This window comes from Beta vulgaris, chromosome 6 (assembly GCF_026745355.1).
Source record: "Beta vulgaris subsp. vulgaris cultivar EL10 chromosome 6, EL10.2, whole genome shotgun sequence".
Lineage (NCBI taxonomy): Eukaryota > Viridiplantae > Streptophyta > Magnoliopsida > Caryophyllales > Amaranthaceae > Beta > Beta vulgaris.
The window spans coordinates 23,503,564-23,513,934 of NC_079207.1; the positions used below are offsets into that span (position 1 = coordinate 23,503,564).

Here is a 10,371-nt window from a genome sequence, read left to right on the forward strand (position 1 = left end):
TTAAGCTTATGATGAATTGTACTTCCTTCACCATCTTCTCCTTGTGATCATGTTGAATAAGAAGACCTTGGTTTAAGCTAGATGCTCCTGCATCACAAGGTCATGCCTCTGTCAATCAAAATTCATAGTAATTCAGAATTTTTTTATGTCAACCAAACATGTAAAAGATACTTCTTAAGAATTATAGAGATAGTAAATTTCCATGTAATATATAATTCCTATAAAAATTAATTCTTCGATTTTATGTGTAAATTAAGGATACGTTTTCTTTACCTTATTTTTTGCTGAAATTACCTAAATCTTTTAGAACTTATTGAAATTTATGTTATAAGATGTCAATACTTGTCGAAATTGAAATGAAATTTTTACACCAAATCACAACGCATTTAAGCTCGTTAAAATTGAAGCTTATTTTTTAAGGGGATAAAACTTCATCTACCCAGTGGGTCAACAACCCAAAATAAATAAATAGTGGGATCCAACTCATCCGTTCTATTAATTTTTTAATGCTTTATTTTTAGTGGGTTAACTACCCAGCAGGTAGATGTAACATTGCCCTTTTAAGGTATGGATTACACAAAAAAAAAAAGCATCCCCATCCAAGCTACTTTAATGGGCCACTTCAATTGTGTGGGCTATTTACCAGGAGTTAACTGACAAGTAGTCCTTCCCTCATTCAAGCAACCAGCATCAGATGAGATAAGTCCCAATTCCCAAGAAGCAAACAAATCTGAGAATAAAATAGAAATTTTTGTGAGCTGATCTAAGGCAACTCTTTTTCAAAAAAAAAAAAAAAATTGATCTTTTACATGTGTCGATTCAAAGGTTGTGGTGTCAACCTTCAATTCATCTGGCAAATTTAGCCAACATCTCTGCAAATTTTATGCGATTATCAAACAAATACTAGGCGGTGTATCATCCGTGTATGTATCAACTTTCTATAAATTCTTCCAAAAAAATGTTCCGTTTTCTTCCTTGTAATTTCATCTTCTATTGAGTATCACACACAAAAAAAAAAAAGAGATTTATTAGTGAAAATGTTGATGGGTCTTTTGAGCATACAATCTATAATGGATTTAGTAGTAGCAGGTATTTCATTGATGATTGGGCTTGGGATTTTCACCTTCATTGCATCGGTTCTTTGTTCTGCTGCCTTTTTTCAGCATGCTAAAGATGTAAATGCCTAATTTTGTCAATGCCCATTTCAAAATCAGGTATGATTTTTGTACCATAATGTAATTGATAACATGAATTTTGTTAATTTTTGTAGTGTAATTTTATGTTTATTCTGAATTAGCTATTGTTTCTTCCTCCATTTCTAAATCCATGCAACATCTGCATACACGCTATCTAATTAGTAATTACTAACATCTATAATTATGTATATGTAAATATTATGAAAAATATTCATCGAAAGGAAAGCGAGTGTAGGACGCATTAGAGATGTTGTGCTCACATTCTTTCACGTGCTATTTATATTTTGCGTTTGCGAAGATAAGAATGAATATAGAAAGACAGAGCATACCTATGTTACTTAGACACGGAGTCAGTGTCTACTCGGATACGGTGTCCAAGTGTCCGACTCGGTTATTTTGTAGAAAAGGTCAAGTTTTTAGTTTAAAATGAAGTATCCAAGACACGACACCCCATTTATGAGGTAAATGAAAATGGTAAATGAAGGTGTCGGAGTAACACTGGAACATACTATGTGCTCCAGATTGAAAGATAGAGCATACCAGGTTGAGTGCTTAATCTGGGACCCGGAGGAAAAAACTCAATTTTAGGCCCTTGTACGACAGAAGTTTATATTAGTAATAGCAATTAAGTATCTATTTCGTACATTAATTTGGACTGGTTTCTTGACATGAAGAACAAAGCTTAAGGAGGTGTTTTTAGTAGCAAGATGGTTGCTCATGTTTCTGCAAACAGTAGCAATTGTGCTGCTTATACTCCACTAAAGAACACTAGAATTCTCTACGAATCTAGTATTAAAGAGCCTGCAGTTAATGCTTGCTTGGTGAATGTTGTCTACAAGGAGATGAAAATGATGAAAGGAAAACAATCTCAGAATGATTCTCCAGGCTGGTGTCAGTTTTCCATTAACTTTTCCGGTATCACTTCTGCTTTTAGGCTGAGTTTGGTAGGGTGTAAAACATTTTATTGGAAAACTATCTTCCTCTATTTTCAGTTTTACATCCTTTGGTTTACAAAGGATTGTAAAATCATTTTCCTTTAGAGTAAAATTTCTCTCCTAATGATGGAAAATCATTTCCCCTCAAAATGAAAGGAAAACTGTTTTCCTTCTTTTTTTTTTAAAATCTTTTGTACACTCTTCTCGTAACCTCCTTAATTTTTCTTTTGATTTTCCTTTCATTTCATCATTTTTTTTACATTGAACCAAACAACGGAAAACTAATTTTGGAATTGTGTTTTCCATTGTAAATTGTTTTCCATGAAAATCATGTTACACTGAAAATGTTTTATGCCCAACCAAACAGAGCCTTAGTGTTCATTCTATTCCTTTATTTGATGATAGGTTGGCCTGGATTGTGGACACTGGAGCCACATACCATATTATATGGGATAAAAGTTTATTTGCTTCCTATAACACTTCATCTCATCCTGTTAGAGTTGGTTTGCTTCATCATGTTGGAACTGTTAATTTGACTTCAGGCACTATTCTTCATCATGTTCTATTCATTCTTGATTCCAGACATAACCTTATATCTGTTGGCAAATTATTGGCTCAAAATAACTTGATTTCCATAGTCACACCTTATCCATACCATTTTCAGGACCCTTCAACTAATCAAATGAAGGCAATTGTCTATCGACTGGCTGGATTTTACAAGTCCAGTTCTGTTATTGATACTTTACCAAATGCTTCTTCTGTTTCTAATCAAAATAATAGCTTTCATGCTAGCAATTCTGTTCCTATGCTTAGTATTTTACATGCTAGGTTAGGTCATATTTCTATTCTGAACATGTCTAAGCCGACAGTTCCTTATGATGCCAATAAAATGGATGATTTACTCTGTGAGGCTTGCATTTTTGCAAGTGACGTAATTCTCCATTTCGTCTTTCTACTTCTCATGTTGGTGCTGCTTTTCAGTTAGTTCATGTGAATCTTGGGGTCCCTCCAAACATCCTACTATATCTCGAGCCACTAATTTCATAACAATTCTTGATGAGTTTCCAGAATTGCTTGGACACACTTAGTTCATTCTAAGACCCAAGTTCCCATCATTATGAAACACTTTATTAGATATGTTGAGAATCAGTCTGCTACTTCTATCAAGATTATTTTAAGTGACAATGGCACGGAAAGTTTTAAGAGCTTTGTACCCAGTTTGCTAGCAAAAGGCATTGTCCATCAAAAGGAGCTTGTCTAGCAAACCTCGGCAAAATGGAAGGGCTAAGAGGAAGCATAGACACTTGCTTGAAACTGCTAGGGCACTGAAATTTCATGCCGATCTTCCACATACTTTTTGGGGTAATTGTTTGTTGGCCTCTACTTATTTGATCAATCTTAGGAGACACCTTATGAATCACTGATGCAAAAAGCTCATGATCATTTGAAGGTCATTGGCTGCTTGTGTTATGCTTCTTGCAAATCAGCGGATAAGTTTGCTCCTAGGGCAAGAAAGTGTGTGTTACATTGGATATTCAAATGGTGAGAAAGGATATAAACTGTATGATCTTGAGACTAGTTTATAAGATCATTTTGAGCAGAGATGTTAAGTTTGATATAAACTGTATGATCTTGAGACTAGTTGATAAGATCATTTTGAGCAGAGATGTTAAATTTCAGAAATACATTCTTCCTTTTAAGGACTCTTGTTCCAGTTCTCATTCACCTCATATTAGCACTATGGTCAATCCTGCTTTACATAAGGATGATATTCCTTCTTTCACAACCCATTCCTGATCATTCTTCTTCCACAAGTTCTATACTCACATTCAGACTCCATCTTCTCTTGACGGTTCCTCTCCATTTATTCCTACTTGTGAACCTGATTTGAGAAGATGTACTAGACCTAAAGTTCCATCTAGTAAATACAAAGATTTTGTGGTTCCAACCTTTTGTTTTTCCATCCACCTCTTTAATTGCTGATAATTTTGATGTCAATCGATGTCCTTAGCTTGCCCATTTCCTTTCAGGTGTACTAACATTGCTATTGTTCTTTCTATTATTGAACCTTCTTCTTATGCTCCAGTTAGGACTGGTCCTAGGTGGGCAGAGCCAATGGATAAAGAATTAGAGGCCTTGGAGAATAATGGTACATGAGAAATTGTTGATTTATCACCTAATGCTAAAGCTATTAAGTGTAAATGGGTTTATAAAACCGAGTTTAATTTTGATGGATCTACAGAACGACGTAAAGGAAACTTGTGGTTAGAGGTGATGGGTAAACCAACAAGATAATATGCATACTTTTAGTTCAGTTGCAAAATTTACTCGTCATAACCATCATTGCTATTGCTGCTGAAGGAAATATGGATTGCATCAACGGGGTATTAGTAATGCATTTCTTCATGAATATAATGAAGAGGAGTTGTTATGCGTCCTGCACTTGGAAACAATAAGGTGAATTCTAGTGGAACTTGTAAATTGAAAAGGTCTATACATAGCTTGAAACAAGCTTCCAGTGGAACCTGAAATTGACAGATTCTTTTATCAAACTTGGATTTGTCCAATCAAAGGATGATTATTGTTTGTTTACTCGTCAATCTAGTTCAGATTTTGCTGTTATTTTACGGTTGTTGTGGCTTATGTTGATGATCTTCTAGTAGCTAATAGTACTAACTTGTCAAGCTATTCAGACTCTCAAGAATCAGTTACATTATGAGCTCACTATTAAGGATTTGGGTCCTCCAAATACTTCCTTGGTATTGAGGTTACTAGAGTTTCTTCTGAGGTTTTGCTTAATCACAGGAAATATGTTTTGATTTACTTCACAATAATTCTGTGGCTGATTGTAAGCTTGCGTACTATCCTTTGCCTAATGGTTTAAAGCTAAGCAAACATGCTGGTGAAAAGCTGACTCATCCAGAGATGTATAGAAGGGTTATTGGAAAGCTTTTGTATCTGAACATGACCAGGCCAGTGCTTTGCCATTTTTTGTGATCCTGGTGTTCCTCATGGTTCGTAGCTGCTCAACATGTATTGAGGTATCTGAAGGGTACTTCACATCATGGTTTGATCTACTCAGCTCCCCTTTGCAAGTTCGTGTTATTCTGATGTTGATTGGGGTAGTTGTCTTGATACATCTAGATCCCTTACTGGTTATTCTGTATTCTTTTGGTACTTCTCTCATTTCTTGGAAGACTAAGGGGCTCCGTTTGTTTTGGAGGAAAGCGCTTTTCAGGAAAATAATTTTCCTCAATTTTTGTATTTTGGTTGGACAATAAAAAAAACTAAGGTGGAATGGAGTTTTCCATTCCTTTGTAAACATTTTCCTCCAAAATTTGAAGGAAAACCATTTTTCTCCTCTCTCTCATTTCCAACATCTCCATTTTCCCCTTCTTAGCTTATTAGTTTTCCATTATCCAAACAAAGGAAAACGAATATTCATCTGCATCTTCCACTAGAAAATATTTTCTATAAGAAATCATTTTCCATCAAACCAAACAGACCTTAAAGGGTAGAACTGTAGAAGGTAGTTTCCAAGAGTTCAACTGAAGTAGAATATAGAAGCATGAGTGATACCACTAGTGAGCTGACATGGATTCTTAATTTATTGTCTGATCTTAAAAATGAAACTTCATCACCAGTTCCGTTATTTGTTGACAACAACGCTGCTCAACAAATTGCTGAGGATCCTCGTTTGCATGAAAGAACTAAGCATCTTCATATTATCATATAGATGTTTGTAATGTCATGAAATGTGGAACTTGGTTTATTTGCTACTCATCATGTTAGCTCCATTTTACAACTACTTGATCTGACGACCAAAGCTCTTGGTGCTGCTCAATGCAAGCTTTTAGCTTTCAAGCTGAGTTTCTACTGTACAATTTTAGATCTCATTTGTAAATAGAATTAAAATCCTAGCTGGCAGCTTCTAGAATTTGTTGCATCTAGTTGTTAAGAGTTAGTTGCAAGATATCTTGCAATATATATATAGGTTTAAGTTCATATGAGAACCACCCTTGTGGTGAGAAGTGCTCATTTTTCCTCATTTTACGAAGATTTTGATCATTTCACTACGTTTTTGCTCATTTTATGTTTTATTTATTTTATGTTTTTGCTCACTTAACATTTTTATGCTCATTTCACAACGTTTGTGCTCATTTTACTTTTTTTCTCATTTAACTTTTTTATGTTCATTTTAGGAAGTTTTTGCTCATTTTAAGTGGTTCTCACTAGAACCCAACCCCATATATATATATATATATTAGGTTTCCTTGTGAGATCCTTCGAGTTGGTTAATATGATTTTCTGTAGAGAAAGACACTCTTTCAATTCTCTGAACTTCTTGATTCAGATATACATGAATCATTTTCACACCAGGACTTCCACCATGCAAAGACATTTCCCGTTCAAATGGTAACATGCCCGAGTCATATAGCCCTCATTATAGTTACTCCTGCAGAAGGTTCTGTTCAATTTCTCATAGCTGTTCCTCTTGTCATGCCCTTTGCTGCTCCAGCAGCATCATATCTAGAGGGCTAAACAGAGATTGGCTGATAGCAACTCAATGAGCTTGTTGAAGGTTTGTCCCTCTCGGTAGGGATTTCAGTGCTAAAAACCAGCTTAGCTTAGGACAAATTTTAGTAAGGAAATATAGAAATTAAGTGAAGAAGATGAAATTTGATTGGTGAATAACTGGATTCCAGCAATAATAAAGGATATTCAAGCTTTCAAGAGGCTTGATTTTTTCTCAATTAACTATTAAATGTTAAATAAAACACTTCCCTCTCTAATATAATCTGTATATAGAGTTTTCCCTAACAAACTACCTAACTTATTCTCCAAGCTACTAACAAGCTTATTAAAAGTTTACTACCCAAGTGCATATAATTTTCAGTAGGAGATCCACAGTTGTTACGAGAATTATGATTAATGATTTCTAGTAGGATATTTACAGTTGTCACGAGAATTATGGCTGACTAGTTACAGCAGCTCAGGATATTGCTTTGACTGGCAATTTTTTTTTTGTTAGCACGAAAGAATTTCTATGTTGCTGCTTCCTTTAATTTCGGTGTACAAATATTGAAAGTATGAGAAATCCTAATTTCTAAACAACAGAAATTAACAGATGTGGATCACAATGGCAAAAACCAACAAAAAAAGGGGTCTCAGCTGTAAAGGGAAAAATAAAAAAATCAACCTCCTTTTGAAATAAAGAGTTATCATGTGTGGAGTAGCCCCGAAAACTGTCACACACATGGTGTTTGAATGCCATGAAGGTAAGCTCCTTTGGTGGTGCTCTCCTTTGAGAATTGAGATCAATGAACAAACTTCGAGTTCAATTGAAAGGGGGGGGGGGGGAAGAATGGCAAACTTATGCAAGGAAGAACGCTCCTGGGAAATAATATTATTGACATCATGGCAACTGTGGTACATGAGGAATCTATGGATGTTCGAGGGAAGAAAGATTGATCCTCCCCAAGCGCTAAACAAAATAATGAGCCAGTTGAATGAATTTGAAATGGCTCAAGAATGTGAAGCTACTACCCAGGAGGCACATGACCCTAGAGATCTGAACTTAGTGTGGTATCCTGCAAGGGATGGCATGACTAAGCTGAATACGGATGCTGCTCTCACCAAGCAAGGAAAGGTCGGCAAAGGCATGGTGGTGAGAGATTTGGGAGATATATTGATGGTTGCGGGGGAGCGTGCGTGCAACACAGAGGAAGAGGAGGCTGTTGAAGCTGAAGCTGTTGCGCTCTTGTTTGGCCTGCACCTAGCTTTTGAAGCTGGATTTAGTCTAGTGGAAGCTGAGGTGGATTGCAGCAAGTTGGTGGCTCTAATCTTGGGGAAGACGCTCTTAGGCCTTCTATGGTGATTGCGAATGATGTTAAATCTCTAGCAAGTAGTTTTGTAGTTTGTTCTTTTGGTTCTAATAGAAGGTCTTGTAATAAGGTAGCTCATGCCATGGGCATGGCTAACCTACTCTTTTGAGGAGAAGCTAGTGTGGGATGGAAGAAAGTCCTATGGACATCCTTCTGTTTGTAGTGGCGGGCAAATTCATTGAATGATAATTGCTAGCTGCTTTTCTCGTCAAAAAATAAAATAGAGTTTTGATGGTTGGATATTACTATAAACTCAAAATATGCAATTGTAATGTGTATGGAACTGTATAATATGCTACATTATACGTGTTTGATGGTTGAATATACAACCTGAACTTGAAATGTGCATGTTTTTTGTTCAACTGTTCTTTTTTTCTTCTCACTCTTCTAATATTGTGAAGTATGATAGCGTATAATATACAGTTTTAGTGGTTGAATACACAATCGGCGATCCGATTACTGAAATGACCTTGTGATATAAACTTGGATGTTCCACACTGTTATCTCGTTGTTGAAATGTGATATAGCATTGGAGTTAATAGGCGTTATTCTTTAATTGTTGTCTGTCTTTAGTTAATTGTTGGTGATGCACCTGCAGGATGCTTTCCTTCTTTCTCTGAGGATGCCTCTGCGCTGAAATGTGTATCCTGGGCGGGCTGTTGCAGAATTATCACGATGCGAGCAATGCTGCTTAAAGATATCAAAGTCAATGTTTGTACAAGAAAAAAAATGTAAAATCAAATCGTTGTATGGATGATCTGTCGATGTACTTGTACAAATTTTAATGAAAAAATTGATAAGAACAGTTCCAATTATGGGCGTTCTGTCAATTCTAGTTTAAATTTTTGATTATTTCTCGATGGTCCTAACTTTAGTGTATGTTTTATAAAAAGGATTCTAGCAGGTTTCACAATAGGTAAAACCACCCCCATCATATATTCTGTTATAAAAAGGATTTTAGCAGGTTTCACAATAGGTAAAACCACCCCCATCATATATTCTGTCATTCTAGCCTCCCTAATTCCACCTTGCCACTCCGAAAGCACCATAGTCATGTTGTCATCACCTCCACCTACTTGAAAAACCCTACCCACCATCAACCCCACCCAAACCCCACTTGAAAAACCCACCCAAACCATTGCCCTTTTACCGAAATCCACCTCATATCATCAAGAGTGTTCTCTTCCACCGAATCTTTGACACCCTTTCTTGCCAACTTTGACGTGTCTACCTTCAATTGCATGATTAAACAAATGGACATCAACACAAATGTAAAATCGATAATAATCAGATACATAAAAAAAAATCATAGAATGTCTGCCATTAACAGGTGTCAAATCCTCCTCAACTCTTCGCCTCTTCTCCCGCCTCCACTGAGTACCCCCTCATCATCCTTTTCCTACTCTCTCTTTCTCCCTCCACCAACTTCGATTCTCTCTCTTCCTTTTCCACCACCGGCAATCGAAGAAAGCCGACATCAGATTTCCAGTGCCATTTCTGAAGTCGTCGATTATGGACGCACGCTCTTCTTCTCCGGTTGCTAGATTCATCATCTTAATCCTAGGTGGTTTGGTTCTTGAAGGTAGTGTTCATCAGATTGTCAAACTCAAATATGTGAGCCGTAAGTCTATGCAACTAGCAAGCTCGGTCGGGGTTTTGGAGATAAGGATGATACGCGTGGATTTCGGTGTAGGTGTCATGGGTACTAAGCTAGGGATGATGAGGCTGCTTTTTTGAGGAGGATGGCACTGTAGTTCCCGTCATTGTGATAGGATGTAAGGAGGCAAATATAGTTACTTAAGTGAAGACGATGTCAACATATGGGTATAATGCAATGCAAGTGGGTTATGAGAGGCTTCATGATCACAAGCTCGAGTTTGTTGAGCAAGTCTGGTGTACGTGATTCCTCTGCGTCATCTTCAGGAGTTTCGGCTTGTTCTGTTAAGATGTTGATATGTGTGGAAAATTGGATCTGGGCCGTCAAGTTTTCATCTTCGGGGATGGTAGGAAAGAGAGAAGGGGTGGCAAGGGAGAAGGAAGGGTCGAGGTTGTCAAGAGAAGGAGGAAGGGGGAGAGGGAGAGGAGGGGAGAAGGAGAGAGGAAAGAGAAGAAGATAGTAAGATTGGTATAAAAAAAAGTTAACCGGTAAAGTTGGTCACGAGTCAACTGGGACTGTTTTTGTAAAACATACCCTAAAGTTGAGTCCAGTGAGGATTAATCAAAAGTTGGGATCAAAAGTGCCGGAACACCCATAATTTGGACCATTTTTATCAATTTTTTAAATTTTAAATAAGGAGTTTTTTTTTCCGCTTTTCAGGGTAAAAGTGGCACAGACGGGGATTGGATCTTATCATG

At 36.7% G+C, this 10,371-nt stretch overlaps 1 protein-coding gene across 3 annotated transcripts; it reads left to right on the forward strand.

The window, feature by feature from the left end:
• The first annotated feature begins 663 nt into the window (after positions 1 to 663).
• On the forward strand, positions 664 to 8,831 carry LOC104908492 (hypothetical protein). 3 transcript variants are annotated; one of them, XM_019247068.3, is made up of 2 exons: positions 664 to 1,214; positions 7,250 to 8,364. In XM_019247068.3, the coding sequence occupies exon 1, from the start codon at positions 1,038 to 1,040 to the stop codon at positions 1,185 to 1,187; it is 150 nt and encodes a 49-aa protein (XP_019102613.1). In that variant the 5' UTR covers positions 664 to 1,037; the 3' UTR covers positions 1,188 to 1,214; positions 7,250 to 8,364. The 3 variants fall into 3 exon arrangements, with proteins under 3 accessions (XP_019102613.1, XP_019102614.1, XP_019102612.1); XM_019247069.3 differs by having other exon boundaries at positions 7,260 to 8,364; XM_019247067.3 differs by lacking the exon at positions 7,250 to 8,364 and adding an exon at positions 8,615 to 8,831 and having other exon boundaries at positions 681 to 1,214.
• Positions 8,832 to 10,371: the final 1,540 nt, after the last annotated feature.

Coding starts and splice junctions, on each gene's coding strand:
- LOC104908492 (XM_019247068.3), top strand. CDS start 1,038: ATGTTGATGGGTCTTTTGAGCATACAATCTATAATGGATTTAGTAGTA.